We start from the raw sequence: 26,270 nt of genomic DNA on the forward strand, positions 1-26,270 counted from the left end.
AGGCTCTTTTTTCCTCAAAATTGATAATCACCTTTCTAATGAACAAATCTTCACATCCTTCCAAATTCAAAATGCTAGGTGTTACTTTGGATTTACACTTTGTTTGGATCAAAGGGATATGAAGAGTGTGAAAGGAAGAGTAGAAATAAATGGAGGCTTATGGATCCTTCCATCTCCTCCCCTTTCCTTTTTCCAACCCCGTATCACCTTATAAAAACATTTTTTATTAGTTGTAGTCCCTATTTTTTTCCACTAATTTTCTTTTAATATTTTTTTAATATTTATGGTTTCCTCTTTTCCTCCATCAAATTTATCATTTAATAAAATAATATCTCCACAATCTAAAAGATTCTATTTTTCTTAATTCCGTGAACATTTCTTATGGAAACTTTATCAAGGAACGGAAGGATAGGATTTTTGAAGACAAATTCTCACGTGCAAACATATATATCTGATGCCTAGCGGTTGATGGCAGAGAAGGAGGCTGGCGGAGAGCAGGGTTGATGGCGGCGAGCACTCGGTGTTCGGCAGTAATACCCGTAACGATGGGGCAATATGAAAATGGCGAGCAAGAGAGAACCTCACCTTCAAAAGTTTCTAGGGTTTGTGTACATAAAGAAATTAGAAATTGGGAAATGGGAAACGGCAAAAGAGTCTTGTAAGTCGGTTTATGGATATGGAAGACAACAAGATAGAAATTTTACACATGTCATTGTGTTGCCCATATAATTGGAACTAGATAGATTCTCGTGTCATGCACGAAGATTGAAAAAAAAGTTTTTGAGTTAATTTTATACTTGTATAATATTTGTTTTAAAGATTATATATACTTTAAAGATTATAAAGAAGGTTATTTGTTAGTGTTTTGAAGAAGGTTCTATTTATTTTTTTCATAAATATATTTTCTATGAATAAATTTGCTTTAAAGTTTTTTATAAATTAATATAAATTTATTTTTTTTTATATTAAAGCTTAATTTTATTGAATAACCGAATGTTTTTTTGAATTTTTTTTAAAGAGTTTAAAATATTACAAATTTGGTATCATTTTAAAGATTTTGAAAAAATATTACTATTCGTCTAATTATTTTCTTAAAAAAGTTAATTTTATAGGTGAAAAGACCCATTTATAAATAAAAGTAATTTGTTAAGCAAATAGAATCATGAAGTTGGTAAGTAGCATTTACATGAATTTGCGTGTCAGTATAATTATGAGGATATAATTATTCTTCAGCTGGTAAATAATCTTGATTAATAATTTTCCTATATCAAGATATTATTCTCTTTTATTATGGAAATAATATTAGAAATAATATTGGAACATAATATTGGTTTACAAATTTAGTCATGTTTCATTTTGTCATATCAAGAAGTTATTCTCTTTTACCAAGGTAAATACCTTGGAAATAATTCTACTTACCAAATCTTCTTATGCACGTTAAATTGTACTATATTAGGAAATGGTTTTCACTATAAATTTGCCTATTATGTCAATATAAAAATGAGCGGGAAAATTTTTGCTGAGAGTCTGACACATGTCAGTCCTGTTTTTTCATTAGTAGTTTTTATAGATAGAAATTTTTTTATTATTATTACTTTTTTCGGTTATAGGATAGAAAATCAGTTGATAACAACTATTAATCTCAAATTTCTTCTACCTTTTATTGGGAGATGATTAATTTATTTTAAATCATAGATTATAAATTTTAATAAAAAATAAGAAATGAAGAATTTAAAAATACATGGTTTAAATAGTTGTTTTTGATTCTCAACTATAACTAGGTAAAGATGAAATTGGTTCAAATTTAAATTTGAATTTTTATTTATTTATCAAACACTAAATTTGCCAATTTTAAATATCCAAATAAAATCTTAGTTCCCAAATACGACATTAAAGAATATAGTACATGTTGTCACTGAGGTTAAATTTCATATTACTTGTTACATTTTCTATTTTTGTCAATTTTATAGTGCTTGCTACATTTCTATTTTTAGCAATAAAACAATCATTTAAATGTCTATTTTACCCTTATTATTATCTTACTTTATACTTCATTAACTTTTATGTCTATAATTATTTAATCTTAATATATTCCCAACTAAAATTAATAATCTCTCTATATTTATTTTTCTTTTCTAACTAACATAATTTTACACTCCCAACTAACTAAAATTAAGGGATATCCTACATGGTAGCGACGAACTTTTGTGAAAGGCTAGTGTTAGCTAATCTTAAAATAAATTCCATAAAAGAGTATTGTACTTTGGGAATTTAAACTGTTGTAACACCAATGCCTAAAAAAACGTTAAATTATACGTTAAGTTGTGAAATTTCGTTTTAACCCTTGTCTTCTTTCCATTTTTTTTTCATCCATGGCTTAAATCTCCAAATTTAACCCATGACAATAACTAAATTAATATATATAATATATGGAAAAAAGGAAAAAAATATATGTTAATGAATCTTATGCAGGGAGAAGTTGCATTATCACTCTAAGTCTAACAACAAATTGTAGTGCAATAAATACAACAATAGAGAGAAAAAAATGCAGGAAACAACTACAAAACACCTAAATCACTAAAGAAAAATTAAACCTTTAGTTTAATCAAAGAAAAACTAAATTGAGATATCAAGATAGAGTTTTCTCAAGAAATAAAGTTTCCACGGGCATTTAGTACTCTTAAACAATGGGTAAACTGAAAAATAGAACTTAATTTATTAGAATTTGCAGAAGAACAAAGAAAGGGAATCTTAGAATCTGAGAATGTTTGCAACCTATTGTTCAATTCATTATGTCGGATTTTGCAATCTATTGTTCAATTCATTATCTAAGATGAAATATTTGGGGTCCTAGGCCATTGGTGAAAGAAGATGAATAGAAGAAGAAGATGGAAAGAAGACAAGGGTAACAAGTTAACGTATAATGTAACAGTTTTTGGACATTAATGTTACGACAACTTAAATTCCAAAAGTACAATGCTGTTTTGTGAAATATTTTTATAATTTGCTACCACTAGCATTTCACAAAAGTTCATTGCTACCATGTAGAATATCCCTAAAATTAATCTCCTCATTTACTCTTCCAACTAACTTCATTTCCAACAAACTCTATTAATTCTGAGAGCAATCTGAACCATCATTACGTTTTGATATTTGATCTACACCGTCCATTGCTACCCTTAAAAATCACCCCTTCCAACTAACTTGAAATTACGTGCGTAGTTGCGTTTATTAGCTTTTATAAATTTTTTTGGCACTTACTCGCTTAAAGTAAACTTAGTTTTTTTGGCATTAAACTTGGCACAGAACACTATATGGTATATATTATTGTTTTGAAATGGTTATAATTGAAAAAAAAAAACATGTACTTGAAATTACGTGCGTAGTTGCGTTTTTTAGCCTTTTAAAAGTTTTTTGTCACTTACTCGCTTAACTAGTTCAAACTTGGTTTCTTAGGCATGAAACTTAACACACAACACTATTTGGAATATATTATTGTATTGAAATGTTTATAATTAAAAAAATAGACATGTACTGGAAATTACGTGCGAATTTGCGTTTTTTAGCCTTTTAAAACTTTTTTGGTACTTGCTCGCTTGAGCTAGTTCTAAATTTGGTTTTTTTGGCAAAAAAATGGGACACAACACTATTTGATATATATATATATATTTGTTTTGAAATGGTTAGAATTGAAAAATAGACATGTACATGAAATTACGTGCTAAATTGCTTTTTTTAGCATGTTTAAACTTTTTTGTCACTTCCTCGCTTAAAGTAGTTCAAACTTGGTGTTTTTAGCATGAAACTTGACACAAAACACTATATGGTTTATATTATTGTTTTGAAATGGTTAGAATTGAAAAAAAACATGTACTTGAAATTACATGCGAAGTTCCATTTTTTAGCCTGTTTAAACTTTTTTGTCACTTACTTGCTTAAATTAGTTCAAATTAGGTTCGTTTGGCAAACTTGGCACACTACACTATTTGGTATATGTTATTGTATTGAAATGGTTAGAATGGAAAATAATAGTCATATGTTTGAAATTACGTGAGAAGTCACGTTTTTTTATATTATTATTTTGTAATGGTTAGAATTGAGAAGTCACGTTTGAAATTACATGAGAAGTCACACAACACTATTATTTAAACTTTTTGTGCACTTACTCGCTTAAAGTAGTGCAAACTTGGTTTCTTTGGCATGAAACTTGGCACACAGCACTATTTTGTATATATTATTATTTTGTAATGGTTAGAATTGAAAACAATAGTTATATCCTTGAAATTACGTCCGTATTTGCGTTTTTTGCCTTTTAATACTTTTTTGGCACTTACTCGCTTAAAGTAGTTCAAACTTGGTTTGTTTGGCATGAAACTTGGCACAAAACATTGTATGGTATATATTACTGTTTTGAAATTGTTAGAATTGAAAACAATAGTCATATGCTTGAAATTACGTACTAAATTGCATTTTTTAGCATGTTTTTGCTTTTTTGGCACTTGCTCGTTTAAAGTAGTTCAAACTTGATTTGTTTGGCATGAAACATAACACACAACACTATTTAGAATATATTATTGTATTGAACTTTGTATAATTAAAAAAATAGACATGTACTTGAAATTACGTGCGAAGTTGCTTTTTTAGGCTTTTTAAGCTTTTTTGGCACTTATTTTGCTTAAGTTAGTTCAAATTAGGTTTGTTTGACAAACTTGGCACAAAACACTATTTGGCAATATATTATTTTATTGAAATGGTTAGAATGGAAAATAATAGTCATATGTTTGAAATTATGTGAGAAGTCACGTTTGTTTAGCCTTTAAAGCTTTTTTTTTGCACTTGCTTAAAATAGTGCAAACTTAGTTTCTTTGCCATGAAACTTGGCACACATCCCTATTTTGTATATATATTATATTTTGTGATGGTTAGAATTGAAAACAATAGTTATATGCTTGAAATTACGTCCGTAATTGCGTTTTTTAGCCTTTTTAAACTTTTTTGGCACTTACTCGCTTAAAGTAGTTCAAACTTGGTTTGTTTGGCATGAAAATTGGCACAAAACACTATATGGTATATATTATTGTTTTGAAATTGTTAGAATTGAAAAAATCGACATGTACTTGAAATTACATGCGAAAATGCGTTTTTAGCCTTTTAAAGCTTTTTTAGCACTTACTTGCTTAAAGTAGTGCAAATTTGGTTTCCTTGGCATTAAACTTGGCACACAACATTATTTGGTGTGTGTATATATATATATATATATATGTATATATATATAGGGGAAGGATCCATTGAGAAGGGGTTGAAAATGAGAAGGGTAAGAAGGACTCTACACCCTTGATTTCACTAAAATAAAAAAAATCTATGGTCACAATTGAGCCAAAAACTCATAATTGTAAAAGTAACTATGTTACAAAGAAAGCAACTATGAAATAATTTTTAAAATGTTCTTAATTTATAACATAGTATCCATTTTTGTATATATAGTAACCAAACAAAATCAAACAAAAATCTTTCTCACCCTTCTCATTTTAAAATCCAACTTATTTGATCCCCTCTCTCTCTCTCTATATATATATATATGTGTGCGCGCGCGCGCATATATATACATATATATATATATATATATATATATATATATATATATATATATATATATATATATATATATATATATATTTATTTATTTATTTATTTATTTTTTATGATACATATATTTGTATACTATAATTCTTCGAGTGTGATGATTGGTGATTTTATGGTGATTATAAGGTGATTTCAATTGTGTATATTAGTGATGATTATTATACAATGGTATATTAGTAAAACGAAAAAAAATACAAAAAAAGTACCTAGATATATGATGCGGTTCTTGGGGAACCGCAACAAATAGTGAGATTTAATTTATAAAAAAAAAGCACACTATTTGCTGCGGTTTTCCAAGATCTGCAACAAGTTTGATTTTGTGCTGCGATTTTAAATCGTAACATATGATGGGCAAAAAACCGCAGCAATTTAGGTTTTTTTCTACTAGTAATCAGTGCCTCTCACATTGATCTCCAAATATATCATCGACTACCTCAAAAAGCCAAGGCACAAAAGAAGGAAGCATGAATTAATGTGAGTACCTTCAATTTGTTTTATGCTTCTATATGCATCAGTAAACTGGAATTCCCTTAAGCACTCCTCACTTAGTTCCAGCAGATTGGTCAGCCCTAACTTCCCATAAGTAGGAGCCTCTTCCATCAACCTTGTAAGAAATTAAAATCAAAATTTTTATGTTTCTAATATTCATGTATAAAAAGATATATGATGACATAATATATTATGAATTAATTTTAGGAAAAATTACCGTGAATAATACGACCTTATAAATTTCTCTACAATAATACGAGCTTTTGATTAATCATAAATAATACTAACTTTGGTGTGCATTTTTTCCTCTAGCATCCTTTACTTGTCGGAAACCTGCAATTATAGATCAACTTGAAAAAATAATAATAGAAAAAAAAGTAAATGCAACTTAAAAAAAGAAATAAGGAGTATGGTAATTGATTCCTCACCCCAGCTCCCAGCCCCCGTCCCTTGCCCGACCCACATCCCTCACCTCTGCCACCATACCCACCCACTGCCACTGCCACCAATTCCCACCCATCTTCGGCCACACCACCACCTTCACCAAAGCCTACCACCAAACTTAACTCCCCCACCCTCATCTCGTGTGTGGCTGCGCACTAACTCTTCAAAGACAACAATTTGAAAATTTTCCTTATCATGGTCTGCGAAATGCAGTTCATCAAGGAAAAATTAAAATACAAAATTGATTATTCTTATACAAATGTGAAAAATCAAACAAAGCCAACTGACAAATTGGTTTTAGATCCCAGAGGTAATCTTGGTAGCATATGACTTATATTCAAAGGTGATACACAAAAAGAAGTACTCATAAATAACATGATATACAATTATCAATCACTAATTCACTATAGCTTCCATTATTTAAATACAGTTTGCAAATAATAATCTCTGGAACTAAATAGATCAAAAAGTTGCTATTTTTAGAAATACTTGTAATCAATAATATGGTGGAGGTTTAAAGGGGAGGAAATTCCAAGGGTGTTGAGCTGGTAGGTGGAAGTTTATGCGAGTTCCAGCTGATGGTGGTGTTCATAGCAATAATGGTAGAAAGACGGAGATGATGGCTGTGGTGATGAAGGAGGGAAAGAAATGGTGGGGTGGTAGTGGGAGGATAGGTGGGGTTGTGCTAGGGTATTGGTTAGGGTGGTGCACATGTGAGAAGAAAGGGAGGGGTGAGATTTTTTTAATTTAATTTAATTTATTTTCTTTGGGTAAAATTGACCTATTATTCAGACAATGAGTTAAAATACATGTTAGTGGAAGACACACATTAAAGTTTGTATTATTCACGGTTAATCAAAAGTTCGTATTATTATAAAAAAATCAATTAAAGATTGTATTATTCAAGATAATATTTCCATTATTTTAAAACAAAAACTATAAAAGGTTTTATACATAGGTAATTTTAATTATAAAAGTGAAATTGTCTAATTTAAACCTAACACCAAACCCAAATTCAATTCGACCAATATATCATTAAAATTTTTGAGTGTGTCTGATTATCCAACGTATATATTTAAATTATAGGAAACTATATTTTGCAAAGTGGAAGCAATCAAAAAAATTCAAAGTTTTGATAAATCACATTACTTTTGATCCAACCTTAAAAAAAGAGACAAAATTCAAAGGGATGATAAGCCAACACATTACACATTAAGCAATACTCTCATAGCTTTGTCCACAAGCAATATCCTAGGAAAAACCAAGATTTGTGAGGGGTCAATGGTGATACAAACCTGTTTTCTTCATTATCATCAGAAGGATAAAACAAAACGTTAATACCAGCAAAATTTAATATACATACTAATACAGAGGGTTAAAATCCTATTTCAAAGACAACATTCCCCAAACCATACAAGTAATGTCAGGTGGAACAATTTATTTGTTTGTACAAGGAGCCAAACCACAATACTAGCATTAGTTTCCGCTAACCCCAGTCTTCCATCACATCAGTTGATTGTATCCTGCTTCAAAGCTCAACAGCCGTATTGGAAGATGCAGATACCGAGCTGCTACCGTTTTTCTTCACACGTTTTCTTTCATAGTCTTTAACAGCTGCTTTGATTGCATCCTCGGCAAGCATACTGCAATGCAGTTTCACAGGCGGGAGTGACAAATGCTTTGCAATTTCCCTGTAATCATTAGAGGATAAAATTCATCAATGAATGACTCAGAATCCACACCTATATACACCTATATAGTAGAGTATATAATACTCTCAACATGAAAAGAGTATGTGAGTATAATACTCATAACTCACATTAAGAATCAACATATTGAGACCAGAACCTCATATCCATGAAAATTAATGGATAATATCTAAACAAGAGCATACATAAAAAGCAAACTTACGTGTTTTTAATGGTCAGCACCTCCTCCATTTGTTTCCCTTTCACCCACTCGGTAGCTGAAGAAAAACAAGACAATAATTTAGGAATTGAAGAAACATGCTGGAGTTTAAGAGAGATTTTTAAATGAACAACAGTAACCAATAGAGACAACAAGGCGCAAACAAAAATTCATGGGGATCTACAAGGCTCAAAGTTGTTCAAAATAAACATGCACTACACTCAAAACCATCATTCACTAAACTAAAATATAAATAAGCAATTAAATGTACACTGAACTGAAGAAAGTCATTTTGGTGATACTTGCAAGTTTCAAACTAATACATAGGAACTCTCTAGTCTATATAATATTGCTCCATTTGCTTCAATTACTTTAGTCTCTGCTTCTTACAATGGATAACACTTGAGGAAGGAAAGTAAGGGTAAGGTAGGGGAGGGGAATACAGAGGGGGGGAGGGGGGAGAAGAGGAGGGGAGAGAGTGATAAGTTCTCCTTCCAAAGTTTTGGAGTAATATGTCTTGTATAAAATAAAAAGTCTCCATCTCTCCAATTCCATTCTCCACATTTTTTGGCCCTTCCTAATTGTTATCTAAGAAAAGGAAGCACCATCCTCCCATACCTTCCTTTTTGTTCACTCCATTTCTCACATCCAAAACAATGCATTAACAAGGCAAGTGTACGCGACTAGATCTAAAGGTCCTTCGAACCTAGGTGCAAAGCACAAGGCAAACGTCCGGATTTTTGTAGGCAAGGCATAATTTTTTGCTAAAAAGCTTTAAAATCAATTTCAAAACATATATATTACTTGAAACAATATGACATTCATATTGAAATAGCAAAAAGCTTGAAAACATTCATTATCAACAAGTAAACAGTACTCAAGCACATAACTATTTACATGAGAAAATGAAGGATACCCAAAGTTTCTTTCTTCTTCACCAACTTTTTTATGGAAAAAACAGTTTCTCAAACTTCATATTCAAGTGAATTTGGTTTTCGAGTTTTATTTCCTTTTAAAACAAACAAGCTTTGGCTCAGCCCAACGAGGAGGCATATCGCGTGCAAGGGGCGAAAAACATATAGAGGCGCACCGGACGCAAGGGGTGAAAAACATATAGAGGCGCACAAGGACGCACACCTCTTATAGCGAACTTTACCTCACCTAGCCAAGGTGCCTTCATCTGAGCCTAAGCTCATGACACACAAGACACAAAGAAGCGTAAGGTATGCAAAATTTTAAAAGCTTTTCTAAAATACAATAAAGCTCTCTTACATATAGCCTAAAATGGAAACTGAAGCAATCTTCTAGAGATTGAGTACCAAAGATATATGCATGGTTTTGGTCGATGCCAATCATCCAACTACACACTACACATTACACACTACACACTCATGGATTCATGATACATTAAAAATAATGATCAATATCCATTAATATGAAAACAGAAGGCACAATGTGACTTAATATCACTAAAGGACTAGATCTATAGCAAAAGTCCTTATTTCTTCAACAATCCAAGTACACCATACCAATAAGCAGTTCATGTTCCTCCAGGAAACTTGTGAATGGAAGCATATAACATGTAACAATTGAGGTATTTACATCCAACAACAGGAGAAGGAAAGGAAGGAAAGGGAGGAAAATATGGAATCGTGAAGTTGTTCTAACCATTTTCTATAAGCCAACAATTACCACTAGCCCAAGCACCTACACAAGCAAAACCGCTTCTAGGATCCACTATCTCAAAGGGCGGATAACGCTATCTTTACTACTATCAAATTTAAAATTTTTAAATTAACCAAATAGAAATAAAAAAAAATAGAGTAGACACGTACCAATCCACAAACAAAAAACCAAAAACCCTATTATATCTCGTAATTTTCACATTTATTCAAATATGCTCATCAAATTCTTGCAACTTTACTTAATTTTCAGTCTCATGCATATACCTCCAACTTTACTCCAATTATGCTTACTCGATAGTCAACAAGAACACTCGTGTCCTTGTTAGCATTAACTACAATACATTCTCTCTTTTCACGCAAGTATTTTTTAAAAAAATTAAGCTATGGTGTGCATTTCAAGAGACGTAGGATACTTCTCAAGTTTATTATGTTAATCAAATCAAAGGCATGTCGATAAAATGTCACACTTTGAGACCCTTGCTACTGGTATCCTATAAATAAAACCGTAAATTGTGACATACAACAAACAAATACACATAAAATTTCCCTTTCTTGACAAGAAACATATAGGAAAATATATATTCAGGAAATAATATTAATCTGTAATTATTCTATACTAGATAAAACCTGTGCAATGCACGGAGTTGTTAGCGTAAAGATATATATAGATTAATGCAATTTTAATGATTTCTATTGATATATCTTCAAAAATTACAAACATGATAAACTGATTTTAAAAAGCAATGTTAAGATTTTTATTTACTGCTACAAACACAATTTGCAAAAGATATTGCCTATATAATTTAGAAAAATTCTTTTACAACTAAAGATACTATTAATTAGGCATATTATTTGCAAAACGTTTTGAAATAAATTCACAGAATAGTAGTGATAGCATCATTCTAATTAAATTTATTTAATTTAAAAAATCCTTTAATCATGAATCATGTCATTTATCATGTCAAATATTATGTTTTGAAATACTTATTACATGAATAAAATTGAATCTCATAAAAGACATTCCGTAATAAATTTTTAAAATAAACTATCATTTTTAGATGTAATTTATTTTATTTCCTAGATTAATTCTCAAATTCTTGTATAAATAGGAACTATTATTTCTTTGATTAATTAATACAAAAACTAGCCAAATAACCCAATTTCCGCATTTATTTTCCATCATGTTATGATGGTGTTTTCTAGCGATCTATAACCGGTCTACCATATCAGTGTTCATCATCTACCTTAAACACCTTTTACATGCAATGGAAATCGAAATTTATCCAATGTCACCGACTCCTTTGTCGCAACGACAATGACTAAACACTAACAGAGGAGTCTCCATCATCAAATTCCCTGTATTAATAATCAAAGCCAAACCTAGAACCCCTAAAACCCAATTCAGACCATCGAAGAAACACGCATAATACTTATCGCATCCCTCTCCTCTTTTACTCCAACCTTTTTTCTTTTCTCTCAAGTCATTCCCACTGTGACACTCGTCACTTGAGAACCGCCACCGAGAATCTGAAAATTCAGACTGGCGACAAGGCTTTTTTTGTAACGACATCGTCCGCTGGTGAAAAATACAGGACTTCAGGGCTGTAAGGCTCGAAACCCGATTTCAGAGGAGTGAGAAATTGAAAGCTATAAGTAGTACAGTAAGGGAAAGGGAAGAAAGTGTACCAACTGTGTGGATAAGGGAAGATCCACCGAAAATAAGGGAAAGGGAAGGAAGGGTTGTAGCCGTTTTTTTGTACATGGAAGCCAAAACACAAATCAAAACAGTAACCCTACAAACCCAAACAACCCAAACAAAAAACCCCAATGTAGAAGGATTAGGCCTTATTTGCAAACCACACTAACAATCTTGAATCATTGATTGAGGGGCGACAAACAAAATGACGTTTGTCTCCTTTGATATTATTTCCGATGTTCCTACCACTCGCACCCACATTCAAACTGCTAATGGGGAGTGTATTAGTGTAACTAAGACGGGAAGTATTAATATTTCCCCAGCGATACACGAAAAATTTGTCCCCTCATCTCTAGCTTATCTAATAAACTTTTATCTGTTAGTCAGTTGACTAAAGAGCTTAATTGCACTGTTCTTATGTATTCTACTGTCTTCTGCTGATTGTGTTGTGCAAGTTGCTCAGACTGGGACAATCATTGGACGTGGTACTGAGAAAAGGGGATTATACTATGTGGACAAAGCGGTTCAAAAAGGTCACACTTCGTTTGCTCATGGGTTTCCTAATCATCAATTATGGATGGCACTGATGTCTAGCTCATCCTTAGAATACGTAAAACGTCTTTTTCCTTCTCTTTTTAATTGCAATGAATCCTTGAACTTTGAATCTTATGTCTAAGCCAAAAGCCATAAACACTCATATGCCCCCTTATTTGACTCATAGTATAAAACCCTTTGTTTTAACATTCGGATGTTTGGAGTCCTGCTCTCGAATGTGATACGCAGGGTTTTTCGTGTCTTGCTTGTGGAGGATTGTTTTTCGTGTTTTGCTTGTGGAGGATTATACTTGGATGAGTTGTGTCTATTTTTTGAAACCCAAGTCTGAAGTCTTTGATGTGCTTGTCAAATTTTATCACATAATACTTCTTCATTTTCAAACTCAACCACAAATACTCCGGTCTGACAATAGGGGTGAGTATGTTAACCTAAACATAAAAAAATTTATTTCTTACAATAGCTTAATTCACCAAACCACTTGTTCTGATACCCCTCAACAAACGAGGTTGATGAACGGAAAAATCAAATCCTTCTCGAAATTACATGAGTTTTTTTGTTTAAATCACATGTTCCCTCTCATTTTTTGCAAGAAGCCATTGTTACTGCCACTTACTTGACCAACTGTCTTCCCACAAAAACTCTGAACTTCCAAACCCTTCTACATACTCTCTAAACTTACACCCTCATTTCTTCCACTCTTTACCTCCCCAAGTTTTTGGATGTGTTGTTTATGTTCATTTCCCCAACAAACTTGAACCTCGAGCTGTTAAATGTTTCTTTGTGGGATGAGGTTACTCAGAAAGGACATCGGTGTTTTGACCCAGTTCATAATAAGATGTACATCACAATAAACTGTGAATTCTTTGAAAAGTCGTACTATTTTTCCCAACTTGGTCCTCAGAGAGAAAGTGTTGGTAATGACCTAAGCTAGCTGACATACCAAGTAACGATGGACCCTCCGAAGCAGGTCCGCTGACACCGCTACCAACCACATAATATCTTCGTCTCATATCACTCCAGTCCTATCTGATGAGCATCCTAATGAGCCAGAGGTAACACCTGAACCTGAACTATTTGTTAATGCTATGTCTTGTATGGTGTAAACTGATGAATTTCTGATGATGTGCTATTGATTAATGATGTGCTAAATGATATGCCCAGTGTTGAGAAACTGAACAGATATTAGTTACCACCTAGAAGTACAAGGGGGATTCCTCCTAGGAGATAAGATCCTGAATTTGAGGCACAAAGGTCTAGATATCCAGTAAATAGAGAGAATATTGAGGCTCTTTAACAAACAATATTGGGCTTCAATAATTCTCTTTATTCTAGTGTTGTGTCTAATAATGTTGAAGAAGCTCTTAAGGATCCCAACTAGAAAAAGACAATGGAAGAGATCTCGACTCTTGACAAAAATGGAACATGAGAAAATTGTATGTTGCCAAAGGGAAAGAAGACTGTTGGATGCAGATGGGTATACACCATCAAATATATAGGTGATGGTACTATTGAGCGGTACAAAGCCAGATTAGTAGCACAAAGATATACTCAAACTTATGGGGTGAATTACTCTGAAACTTTCTTTTCAGTGGCCAAAATTGACACAATTCGGATTCTATTCTCTATTGCTACAAACACGGATTGGTCACTACACTAATTTGATGTGAAGAACGCCTTCTTACATGGGACAATTGAAGAAGAGATGTATATGAAGGCTCCTTTAGGTTTCTCCAGTGATTATAATCCAGAAAAGGATGCAAGTTGAACAAAGCTCTCTATGGCCTAAAACAATCTCCAAGGGCATGGTTTTAGAAGATTCACCGCATCAATGACAAAAATTGGCTACCAACAAAGCAACCCTGACCATACTTTGAACAGTTGTCTCGTGAATTTGAAATGAAAAAATTGGGACAACTTAAGTATTTTCTTGGCATTGAGGTTTTGAGGTCGAAAGGAGACATCTTCATTGGCCGAAGGAAGTATGTTCTTCAATGGCTAGCAGACACAGACATAGTCGATTGTAAGCCTGCATAGACACCCATTAAGGACAATACAGAGAATTGTTGGTAGACTTTTTCTATATCTCTCACACTCTTCCAGACATTGCATATGCAGTTGGAGTATGAAGCAGGTTTATGCATAAACCCCAAATATACCATATGATAGCAGTTATGAGGATTTTGAGGTACCTGAAGGATTCAAGAAAAATGATCACTTAGACTTTGTGGCTTATACAAATCCAAACTGGGCAGGAGATCGAGATGCTATGAAATCTGGTTAAATAACAAAGCAAAAAGTGGTTACTCTATCAAGTGCAAAGGCAGAGTTTCATGGTATTGCCAAAGGAAGAACTGAGAACATATGGATACAGAAGCTCTTACTTGAACTACACTTCCTACAGAAGAAGGCTTGCAAATTCTTTAATGATAATGCAGCAATCAGTATCTCTGAAAACCCAATTCAACATGACCTCATCAAGCATGTTAAGATCGATAGACATTTTATAAAGGAAAAACTTGAGAAGAAGATCATTAGGATTCCCTTTGTTTTCAAACCAAAAGGGTATGCTGACCACCAGATTGCTAAAACAATTATAGTATCAAGTCCACCTCCAATCCACAATACAAAAGCAAGCAAGTACACAAGCCACATACTAGTGAGCTAAGGCATATACTAGTGAGCGAAACCAAAGTACATATATGTTCCATTATATACTTGGATTGATCATAAATGCTTCAAAGAACATCATCAAAGAACAATAATCAAGATGAATATAAGTACTTTTGACAAATAAAAAAAAAAATATGAGTACCTAAACCATTTAAGACCAATAATATTATCTCCATACCCAAATATACAGCTCCATAACTAAAATATTGTTGTGTAAGAGCAACACGTCAATATCCCCTAATAACAAGTACTTTCTCAACAGCTCTAAACAACGCCAAAAAATTCTCCTTAAATATGAGGTTGTTCTATAGGTTACACCAAAAAGTAATATAAATCTTCAAAATCTCTATAAGCTCAAGAATCTCATTTCACACACTTAAAATCCAATCCTGACTTCCACATTCTTTATCTTAACAATCAAAATTTTCAATTAAAATCTCTACTAGTTTTAAGGAAACTACTAAGTCCTCAAAAGCCATGTCTTAACAAATGTAACATTTCATCACAGTACACCTATTGTTACTCAAAACCAAGGTCACATAGAAGCAACCATACCTAATGATAGCCGAACAAAAAACTCCGCAACAACACTACAAGCCAAGTGCTTAGTAGTTATACAATTTGCCAATCTTTGCATTAAATAACCTCACAAACATAAATTCTTGTAGCCATAATAGTTCCATATTAAACCTGATAATGCTAATCAAAGTATTGGAATCTCACAAAAAGTCTAAGCCACCATCAAAAGCTAGTATTACCTAATTTGTAGTATGAATTCAAAATAAAGTACACAAATGTTCCAAAATTAGCTAAAAATATCACATTTCGATTAGGGAATTAGGAGATTATAATATAACCCCAATCTGAAATATAGAAATGATAGCCAAACAAAAACCAATTTCCAACAATTTCACACAAGCTGCATGAGCTAAAAAATACATAAAATCTCAAAACCAACCATCAACCCATTAAAAATTTACAACAAAGAAAAAAATCAACTACATCCAGAAGAAGCAAACCTAATCAACGAAACTCAAAAGCCAAAACACACAATAATAAAAGAAAAAAAAAGATTAACTTACCAACAGAAGAAGAAGCAATAGCAGAACCACAACCAAAGGTTTTAAAACGAGCATCAACAATCTTTCCAGTTTTATCATCAACTTTAATCTGAAGTTTCATCACATCCCCACAAGCTGGAGCACCTACAAGCCCCGTTCCCACATCTGGATCATTCTTATCAAAAGAGCCCACATTTCTTGGGTTATCATAATGGTCTACTACCCTCTCGTGGTAAAGACGAGTCAGTGATCCTTGAAATTGAAATTGGGTTTGACCGATTAACTTCTTACAGCTTTGACGCAACATTGTTGTCAATCAGATAGATGTATGGAGAAAAGACGAGTACTTCTAGCAGGGGTGAAACCATAAAAATAATAAGTTATGTCGAAAAAATACATTCAAGTGCGTGAAAAAATTAAATTTACCCTAAAAAAATTTGAATACAACTATAATACTACTTTTGAACCATCAAACCAATTAATCACCATTCAAAAATTAATTGAATATTATTTAATCATTACATCATCTAATTTGTATAATAATTCTATTATATATATATATATATATATATATATATATATATATATATATATATATATATATATATATATATATATATATATATATATATATATATATATATATATATATATATATATATATTAGGGGTGTTCAAAACCGAATACCGGGTCGACCCGGATCCGAAATACCCGAATTTTCGGATACTTAAAATTCTGATCCGGTTCCGATCTGGTTTAAACCGGATCGGAAACCGGATACCTGATTTTGTTAAAAACTTCTTTAACAAATATCATACTTTCATCAAGATTTTAACTTCAAAATATTAAACATAAATATCAAAATTCAACTTCAAAACATTAAACATAAATATCAGAATTCAATCAAGATTACAAGCAATAGGAGTTCACTTTCATCAATCACCTTGCAAACTAATACAGACTTCCTTTTTTGCATAATTTATATATCAATATTCAATATATATCATCCATTCAAACAGATTCAATGGCAAAATCCAAAAAACGGGGAAAATCTAACTAATGAAGAACATACAGACTTGAGAAGATATTGACTTGAGAACATACAGACTTGAGAAAATCTAACTAATGAAGAAAATCCAACTTAAATTAAATAAGTACCAAAATGGCTAAATCTATGAAAAAATGGTGAAAATGCGAAAATGGCTAACAAATTCGAAAATGGCAAAAAAAAATTGACTAAGTACCAAAAATCAGGTTTGTTTCGGATTAAGAAGATCTTGAGAAGAAGAAGAATGGTGATAGACTAAAAGAATGGTGATGAACTGAAAGAAACTTACCCAGTTAAAAACGGTGAAGAAGAAGAATGGCAGTGGTCTGGATTCCTGTCGACGTCTCAACGTGAATGGTGAAGAAGAAGCAAGATGACGGTGTGAAGAACTGAAGATTGAAGAAGATGACGTCTCACCGTCTGGAATTAATTTGAAGAAGCAAGCAGGAAGCAGCAGCGAGCAAGAATGAATCAATGAAGACGGTATTTCAAAAGGCCCAAGGTCATTTAGCCAATTTAGGGTTTTGAAAATAAATTAAAAAAAAATAATAATAATACAAACCGGATACCGGGAACCCAGTTTCCCAAAGTTTGCGATCCGTATCCGACCCGAATACCCGGTTTTAAAACCGGGTACCCGACCCAAATAATCCGAATTTAGTAAATCGGGTAATTTACCCGGTTTTAAAAATCGAATACCGGGTAATCCAAATTGGGTTTTTCAAACCGGATATTTTTGGACACCCCTAATATATATATATATATATATATATATATATATATATATATATATATATATATATATATATATATATATTCTCTATCTATAATCATCAAAATAACACAAATTTCAAACGCCCTAATTTAATATATATATATATATATATATATATATATATATATCCTAAAAAAATTAAATTTAGCTAAGGGTGTATAATCAATAAGGTAATTATTGAAAGGTGATTATCAATTTTAAGGAAAAAAGAGCCTTATGGGCACCATAATTAGAGCCAAATCAATAAGGGTGTATAATCAACTTTATGCCCCCATACTTTCATACAACATGATGAAGAAAACAAGATTTAGACAAACAAGATCACATGATACAAAATACTTTAAAAAAAAGGCACAATGTTGCTCAAGTAATCGCTCAGATTTGGAAGAAAAACACACAATAAGCTGTGCAGACAGCATAGCAACAAAACTGTGTGTAATGAACTATCACAATGAAGAAAGATTTGAAAAAGAATAGAGCAAGGAAACTGCATATGCTAAAATTGTAAAAGCTATCCACATGAGAATTATGTTGCTTCTCTAAATATAAGAATAAACAAAGAATAATTTATAAATTACAGCGTTTAGCATTTTTGCAAACTACAGCCACTCAAGTATCAAAGTCTATCGCGTTCAGGCTAAATCACAGAATTCCGACCATTTTGGTGGTCAGAGTTTTATGTTAAGTGGTCGAAATTCTATGTTTTGGCCTGAACGCTATAGACATTGATATTTTGGTGTACATTAAGGTTTTAACTCGTAAAAATCAAAAACTTAAAGATGTAATTCGCAAATTATTCATATATAAACAATAATGATGGAGAAAGAAAAGCCATGTTGCTCAGGTAACCGCTCAGGTCGGCCTTTTAAGCCGAATTATCATGAAGCATTTGTACAAAGCTTTTCATCACTTTCATTATCATCATGGCAACATCATCTTAGCAAATGAAAGAAGTAAATAAAAGAAGGAAGGAAAGTTAAAAACCAGCAGCATATGATAATTGAGATAAAGTGCTAAAAATACAGTTGTTTAATAATTAAGAACTAAAAAATAAGAAAGTATCGAAAATAATCCAACCTTAACTCATCCGCTACAAATAATATCACCTTTGAATTATATTCTAATAATTCAACCTTTGCTATGTTTTTTCTCCTAGCATACCCAGTGCCTAAACCACCATAACCTCATCCCTCATCCACCACAACCGCACCCCTACCCTAGCCCATAGAGTATGTAGAGAGCAAATACATGTTAAAGAAGAGATTAATAGAAAATAACCAATAGCGGATAAGTAAAAAAAGGATTATTTTCGACAATTTTTCTAAAAAATAAAGTATCCAAATGAAAAATCGAGAGAAAAAGATAGGCAACAACATCAGACAGCATCAACAAAACAAGACAATGTCAATGTCTGTCCAACAATGCCAAAAGTGGCTCCCACCTAGGTAGCTAGATCAGGTCGGGTTCATGTTCGAGTTATATATAAACGGATCACAAAAACCTTGACCCGAACATAACCCGTTTAGTAAATTGGATCAAAAATCAGAACCTAACTTGATCTGTTGTATGTAATATGTTCATGTTATGATAAATCATGGCAAAAGATGCCTAGAAAAAGTTGAATAAGCTCATTAGAAACAAAACCTCAAAAATAAACCCATTACGATAAAATTGTAAATTTTTTCAGTTTTTTCAATTCAATTGAAATCCAAGTTCCAATTATAGCATTATTTTGGAAATTTGGCAAATGAAAAATCAAATTCAAAGTGAATTTATAATTCCAACATCATAAACAATCATGAAAAGAAAACTTTTAACCAACAATATTCAGCAACGAAATGAAATTAAAAAATACCCATTACATTAAAAATTGAAAATTATTTCACCCAAGATCCTCAAGAAAGTATATTTATATTTATTATACAAAATACATAATCATAAAAATAAAAATAAAACAAGTTTATGGAAATGCAAGCTCCAATAATAATAAGATAAATTGGAACATATAAAGAATGAAAAGTAAATAAAATAAAAAGAGAAAAGAAGCGAACCTGAGAAATTGGAAAGCTTTTGAGGAGGTAGAATGAAATGGTGGTATTATATTAAGGAAGGTGGCAAAGAGAACGTATTAGGGTTTCTATTTCAACTTCGATTGTTTATGTGAAGTTACTTGGGCTTTGAATTGGATATTGAGAATATTCTCGAAATGATGGGATGAGAGAATGGGCTAGTTTGTGACCAGTTTGGCCTACTAAAAAGGACTTTTAGTTAGAACTATTCATAAATCTCAAGTAAGGAGTGTATATTCTCATAACAGCTAGTCTCTTGAGAGACGCATTTCAAGCCCAAGTATTTTTACGAGTTAAAACCTTAATATAGACCAAAATATCAATGTCTATAGCGTTCAGGCCAAAACATAGAATTTCGACCACTTAACATAAAACTCTGACCACCAAAATGGTCGGAATTCTGTGATTTAGCCTGAACGCGATAGACTTTGATACTTGAGTGGCTGTAGTTTGCAAAAATGCTAAACGCTGTAATTTACAAATTATTCTTTATATATTCTTATATTTAGAGAAGCAACATAATTCTCATGTGTATAGCTTTTACAATTTTAGCATATGCAGTTTCCTTGCTCTATTCTTTTTCAAACCTTTCTTCATTGGGATAGTTCATTACACACAGTTTTGTTGCTATGCTGTCTGCACAGCTTATTGAGTGTTTTTCTTCCAAATTTGAGCGGTTATTTGAGCAACATTGTGCCTTTTTTTAAAGTATTTTGTATCATGTGATCTTGTTTGTCTAAATCTTGTTTTCTTCATCATGTTGTATGAAAGTATGGGGGCATAAAGTAGATTATACACCCTTATTGATTTGGCTCTAATTATGGTGCCCATAAGGCTCTTTTTTCCTCAAAATTGATAATCACCTTTCTAATGAACAAATCTTCACATCCTTCCAAATTCAAAATGCTTGGTGTTACTTTGGATTTACACTTTGTTTGGATCAAAGGGATATGAAGAGTGTGAGAGAAAGAGTAGAAATAAATGGAGGCTTATGGATCCTTCCATCTCCTCCCCTTTCCTTTTTCCAACCCCGTATCTCCAATTCCTCTTAATCCAAGCAAAGCGTTGAGCTTTCTCGTTCTTGAGTTGGATGCTGCCGAGATTCATTGATACATTAATGAAAGCACCTAATGCTTGATGTTCGATTAACAATGATGTCAATCCTGAGCGGTCAACTGAGCAGCATAGGTGTAATTTTTCTTTGTCTGGGATGTAATAATTTCACCCCATTTTCTATCGTATGCTTGGCACTTTGCCCCTCTCCGTTTCATTCGAGCGAATTAGTCGATTTCGAGTCAGGTGTTGTGTATAATTTTTATTTTTTTTATTTATTTTTTATTTATTTTTTTTTACATAATTGTGAATCTATTTTGAAGTTGGGTCAAAGTCGAATTGGTTATAAGGTCGGGTAAATTTCGAATCGTTGCTTGGGTCTGTTTTGAATTATTCAATGGCCAACTTTTAAGCATAAACATTGCTAAAACGTGTAGCATGAACTTGTGTTTTCTGATAATCAAGAAATTGTCCAAATTTTTTTGCTGTTTGATGTTGAAATACAGTCATTTCTTCTATATGGTGGTGGAGTGGTGGTACTTGTTTCTTTGTGGTTGCTTTCAGTAGAGAAATATTAAGTAGAGAAATTCAACTAAACATAAATTGTGATTTTGATAATCAAAATTCTAAATTTTATTCAGGAAATTTTGATTATCTGTACTATAGGTGTTCATTTTGGTCATTAGGTTATTTTCGAGTCGTGTTTTGAAATTAGGATTTGCGTCTACATTGTTGTTTATATAGTTTTAACCTCATTTTGAAGTTGGGTCTTAAGTCGGGTTGGTTACAAGGTCGGATAAACATCAGGACGTCAAATCTGTTTTGAACATCTCTATGTACATTGAAGATATTTGTACTAAAATCGAGGAAAACAAAGATTCAGCAACCAATAGGTGTGTGGGTGCCCAACCGGATAGAGGATGCGCATCTACAGAAATCTCCAAATCTTCTACTGTGCTAGGGCGCGCACCTTTTGTTCTTAATGATGAATGTGCAGGCACGTTAACGATGCTTAAGTGTTCCTCTTGGTTCGCCTTTTGGACTAGAACTTCCAAAGCCACCTCCGTTTTTCGAATCCTTAGGTATTTAGGAAATGTGAAGCGAACATACCATTGCTTGATCTGATTAGGAGTATGCCTAGGACTTGTTGAAGATGTTCTATACATAAATTAGTTTTTCTTGTTGGTTTTTATGTGGTAAAAGCCTAAGAGATGCCTGATGATTGTGATGCACCTCTTACATATATATGTCCTGTTGTATCAGATAATTTAATCGATTCAATAATAAGAATAATTCTATTCATTCTCAGTTGTACTCTCTCCATTTGTAACATGTTGTCATTAGCCTAGCCAGATACTCCTTGGATCCGCCCTCGGAAAAACCATTCATCCAACACATAGCCTAACCGAAAGAAATGTTCGATTCAAAAACAAATTGACAGTCGAAGACCAAAATCGACGCATAAATAGGTTAAATTTGGTTTTACCGATACGAGCAAGCTTCATAAAATACTTACAATTTAACAAATGTAATCCTGAATTTCACCTAATCTAGACTAATCAAAATACAAATTAATAGATATTGGCAGTCATTAAAATACTAGCAAGAGCAAATCAACTAAAATTTTAAGGGAAAAACTCGATATCGAACAGCAAATTTTTAATCAAAAATAAAAATACTAACCTTTTAGTTTTAGCAGTGGATTATGCAGAAGGACTAACGAGAATACAGAGAGATGTAACAAAGAATCTTATGAATTTCTCGAGTTTGTGTTGAGCTATGGAGTTTTGTCTGTGATGAAGTTCGTGTGCGGCAGATGTTAAAGCCAAAGAGTTGCAGTGCAGTTGGTATCTTAACCCGGAAAGAATTTAGGCCACGAATAGCGAGCAAAAAAGAAGTAGTCCCTTAAAAAAGTTTTCACTTTTCATTTTCAGGCCTTTTATTTGTTGTTCTCATAACAAATTCTTTCACTTATATTATCAATTTTGGACAAATATAGTCTTACTCATCCTCACTTTCATATTTTAATAATGCTTAAGGTCCCCATATATCTTCCACTAACTTTATTTTAACATTTTATAAAACCTTATGGTCCCCTTATGTTTTTCATTAACTTATAAAAACATTTTTTTAGTTGTAGTCCCCATTTTTTTCCACCAACTTTCTTTTAATTTTTTTAATATTTACGGTTTCCTTTTTTCTTCCATCAAATTTATCATTTAATAAAATAATATCTCCACAACCTAAAAGATTCTATTTTTCTTAATTCCGCGAACATTTCTTATAGGAACTTTATCAACGAAAGGATAGGATTTTTGAAGACAAATTCTCACATGCGAACTATGGTGTGCTTTATTGTTTTAAGGAATTGTTGGACTTTTTGTACAGAAAATTGCTAGTGCTACTTATTTTATAGAGTAATAATTGTATTAATATAAGATTTTTATAATATTTTGACCCGACCCGAACCGTTTAAAGCGGGTCGGGAAACCAACCCGTAATTTATAATATTTTTTATTTTTTGACCCGCCATTTAAGATGCAGAATGGCGGGTCGACGGGTCGGGTAACTTATGATAAAATAACTTCTATCCCTTTCATGATTCCTTCACCAACCAACAATATAAACTGAATGACACAAAGTACCAATTAAATCTCACTTATGATAAAATTTATAAAAGACCAGTAATTTACAATCTGCGCTTATTAATGAACTGCAGAATTGATTTGTAGACACCAAAGATTCCAATATTTCAAAGCTAATCAGCTCTAAAGTTCAACAACAATAAAAAAGATCAATCATTCACAAAAGATACAAATTCTATAAGAGAAATATAATATACTCGTAATTACATACTTCAAGTGAAGGAAAAAAGATAAAAATTAGAGCAAGGAAAGAGATTGAGAGAGAAGGGAAGAAGAAAAGAGAACAAAGTAAACATACCTGATGCCTAGCGGTTGATGGCAGAGAAGGAGGCTGGCGGAGAGCAAGGTTGATGGCGGCGAGCACTCGGTGTTCAGCACTAATACCCGTAACGCTGGGGCAAAATGAAAATGGCCAGCAAGAGAGAACCTCACCTTCGAAAGTTTCTAGGGTTTGTGTACATAAAGAAATTAGAAATTGGGAAATGCGAAACGGGAAAAGAGTCTTGTAAGTCGGTTTATGGATAGAAATTTTGCACATGTCATTGTGTTGCCCATATAATCGGAACTAAATAGATTTTCGTGAACACGAAGATTGAAAAAAAAAATTTTGAGTTAATTTTATATTTGTATAATATTTGTTTTAAAAATTATATATATTTTAAAGATTATAAAGAAGGTTATTTGTTAGTGTTTTGAAGAAGGTTATATTTATTTTTTTCATAAATATATTTTCTATGAATAAAATTTGCTTTAAAGTTTTTTATAAATTAATATAAATTTATTTTTTTTATATTAAAGCTTAATTTTATTGAATAACCGAATGTTTTTTTGAATTTTTTTTAAAAAGAGTTTAAAATATTAAAAATCTAGTCTCATTTTAAAGATTTTGAAAAAATATTACTATTCGTCTAATTATTTTCTTAAAAAAATTAATTTTATAGGTGAAAAGACCCATTTATAAATAAAAGTAATTTGTTAAACAAATAGAATCATGAAGTTGATAAGTAGCATTTACATGAATTTGTGTGTCAGTACAATTATGAGGATATAATTATTCTACAGCTCGTAAATAATCTTGATTAATAATTTTCCTATATTAATATATTATTCTCTTTTATTATGGAAGTAATATTAGAAATAATATTGGAAAATAATATTGGTTTACAAATTTAGTCATGTTTCATTTTGTCATATCAAGAAGTTATTCTCTTTTACCAAGGTAAATACCTTGGAAATAATACTACTCACCAAATCTTCTTATGCACGTTAAATTGTACTATATTAGGAAATGGTTTTCACTACAAATTCGCCTATTACATCAATATAAAAATGAGCGGGAAAATTTTCGCTGAGAGTCTGACACATGTCAGTCCTGTTTTTTCATTAGTAATTTTTATAGATTATAGATAGAAATTTTTTTATTATTATTACTTTTTTCGGTTATAGGATAGAAAATCAGTTGATAACAACTATTAATCTCAAATTTCTTCTACCTTTTATTGGGAGATAATTAATTTATTTTAAATCATAGATTATAAATTTTAATAAAAAATAAGAAATGAAGAATTTAAAAATACATGGTTTAGATAGTTGTTTTTGATTCTCAACTATAACTAGGTAAAGATGAAATTGGTTCAAATTTAAATTTAAATTTTTATTTATTTATCAAACACTAAATTTTGCCAATTTTAAATATCCAAATAAAATCTTAGTTCCCAAATACGACATTAAAGAATATAGTACATGTTGTCAGTGAGGTTAAATTTGATTCTTTAGAAGGATTTTTAAATTTAAATTACGTGGTAAATTGTTTCTTATTGTTTATTATTTCTTCTGTTTCATATTACTTGTTACATTTTCTATTTTTGTCAATTTTATAGTACTTGCTATAATTCTATTTTTAGCAATAAGACAATCATCTAAATGTCTATTTTAATAATCACTCTATATTTATTTTTCTTTTCTAACTAATATAATTTTACACTCCCAACTAACTAAAATTAAGAGATATCCTACATGGTAGCGACGAACTTTTGTGAAAAGCTAGTGTTAGCTAATCTTAAATAAATTCCATAAAAGAGTATTGTACTTTGGGAATTTAAACTGCCGTAACACCAATGCCTAAAAAAACGTTAAATTATACGCTAAGTTGTGAAATTTCGTTTTAACCCTTGTCTTCTTTCCATTTTTTTTTCATCCATGGCTTAAATCTCCAAATTTAACCCATGAAAATAACTAAATTAATATATATAATATATGGAAAAAAGAAAAAAAATATATGTTGATGAATCTTACGCAGGGAGAAATTGCATTACCATTCTAAGTCTAACAACAAATTGTAGTGCAATAAATACAACAATAGAGAGAAAAAAATGCAGGAAACAACTTCAAAACACCTAAAACTTGGCACAAAAACTATTTGGTATATATTATTTTTTTGAAATTGTTAGAATTGAAAACAATAGTCATATACTTGAAATTACGTGCGTAATTGCGTTTATTAGCGTTTTAAAATTTTTTTTGGCACTT

General features: G+C 31.6%; 1 protein-coding gene and 2 non-coding genes across 6 annotated transcripts; 1 reads left to right on the forward strand and 2 right to left on the reverse strand.

Annotated features, from left to right (window-relative positions):
- Positions 1 to 7,763: 7,763 nt before the first annotated feature.
- LOC130800406 (iron-sulfur cluster assembly protein 1-like) lies at positions 7,764 to 24,321 on the reverse strand. Of its 4 annotated transcripts, none has more exons than XM_057663916.1 (5): positions 24,040 to 24,321; positions 17,489 to 17,619; positions 16,173 to 16,500; positions 8,488 to 8,542; positions 7,764 to 8,267 (listed from the first exon to the last, which is right to left on the reverse strand). In XM_057663916.1, the coding sequence occupies exons 3-5, from the start codon at positions 16,456 to 16,458 to the stop codon at positions 8,105 to 8,107; spliced, it is 504 nt and encodes a 167-aa protein (XP_057519899.1). In that variant the 5' UTR covers positions 16,459 to 16,500; positions 17,489 to 17,619; positions 24,040 to 24,321; the 3' UTR covers positions 7,764 to 8,104. The 4 variants fall into 4 exon arrangements, with proteins under 4 accessions (XP_057519899.1, XP_057519901.1, XP_057519902.1 ...); XM_057663918.1 differs by having other exon boundaries at positions 16,173 to 16,497; positions 24,040 to 24,268; XM_057663919.1 differs by lacking the exon at positions 17,489 to 17,619 and having other exon boundaries at positions 16,173 to 16,497; positions 24,040 to 24,268.
- LOC130800581 (small nucleolar RNA snoR128) lies at positions 18,811 to 18,904 on the reverse strand. The gene has a single exon (XR_009039457.1). It is a non-coding gene; the product is annotated as a small nucleolar RNA snoR128 (small nucleolar RNA).
- On the forward strand, positions 21,137 to 21,226 carry LOC130800582 (small nucleolar RNA snoR128). Its single transcript, XR_009039458.1, has one exon. It is a non-coding gene; the product is annotated as a small nucleolar RNA snoR128 (small nucleolar RNA).
- Positions 24,322 to 26,270: the final 1,949 nt, after the last annotated feature.

Source organism: Amaranthus tricolor, chromosome 14 (genome assembly GCF_026212465.1).
Source record: "Amaranthus tricolor cultivar Red isolate AtriRed21 chromosome 14, ASM2621246v1, whole genome shotgun sequence".
NCBI classification, from domain to species: domain Eukaryota; kingdom Viridiplantae; phylum Streptophyta; class Magnoliopsida; order Caryophyllales; family Amaranthaceae; genus Amaranthus; species Amaranthus tricolor.

Coding starts and splice junctions, on each gene's coding strand:
- LOC130800406 (XM_057663916.1), bottom strand. CDS start 16,458: ATGTTGCGTCAAAGCTGTAAGAAGTTAATCGGTCAAACCCAATTTCAA. Junction 8,543..16,172: donor TATTGCTTCTTCTTCTGTTG/GTAAGTTAATCT, acceptor GTTTTTCTTCAG/CTACCGAGTGGGTGAAAGGG. Junction 8,268..8,487: donor GTGCTGACCATTAAAAACAC/GTAAGTTTGCTT, acceptor TAATGATTACAG/GGAAATTGCAAAGCATTTGT.